The sequence below is a fragment of the Phaethon lepturus genome, unplaced genomic scaffold (genome assembly GCF_000687285.1).
Source record: "Phaethon lepturus isolate BGI_N335 unplaced genomic scaffold, ASM68728v1 scaffold31543, whole genome shotgun sequence".
NCBI classification, from domain to species: domain Eukaryota; kingdom Metazoa; phylum Chordata; class Aves; order Phaethontiformes; family Phaethontidae; genus Phaethon; species Phaethon lepturus.
Genome location: NW_010531702.1, coordinates 7,024 through 7,443, shown reverse-complemented (window position 1 = coordinate 7,443; position 420 = coordinate 7,024). Strand labels below are relative to the sequence as shown.

Sequence of the window (420 nt, the reverse complement as noted above, 5' to 3'; positions counted from 1 at the left end):
GCAGTGGAGAACCTCATGCCTCTCAGCCCCAGCCATCCGAGAGCACATCCGAGCCACACCACAGAAAATGCCCCAGCAAGCAGCATGTGGGCAGACACGATCCATGCTTTAAGGACATAAGGGCAAACACCACAGCGGCCTAGTGGTCAGCTTTCCAAAGCCATAGCCTTTGGGGATGAGGCAAGAGGTTCCCTTTCTATTTGTATGTTCAAAGTTCTTGACTCCAGTGACTCGTCTTTTTCCCTGGAGATAGCAGCGTCCCTTTACCTGGTGCTGGCCATCTTCCAGCAGAACTAGCTGAGAGGCAGTGAAAACCCTGCTGCGTCATTGTTTCTGGTTGCTGCCTCTTCCTAAGCCAGGAGTGCTCCCAAAGCCCAGTTCCACTCTCCTTGTCAAGGGGGAACAGTCTCCCCGATAGGG

At 53.8% G+C, this 420-nt stretch overlaps 1 protein-coding gene across 1 annotated transcript in view; it reads left to right on the top strand.

The window, feature by feature from the left end:
* The window catches only part of LOC104618925 (probable palmitoyltransferase ZDHHC1), a 16,580-nt gene extending 16,437 nt beyond the window's left edge, over nt 1-143 (top strand). Inside the window, 1 exon segment of the mRNA XM_010284648.1 lies at nt 1-143. This exon segment is cut by the window's left edge and continues 16 nt beyond it. Within this exon segment, the coding sequence (XP_010282950.1) occupies nt 1-143 (143 nt within the window).
* The last annotated feature ends 277 nt before the right edge of the window (nt 144-420 follow it).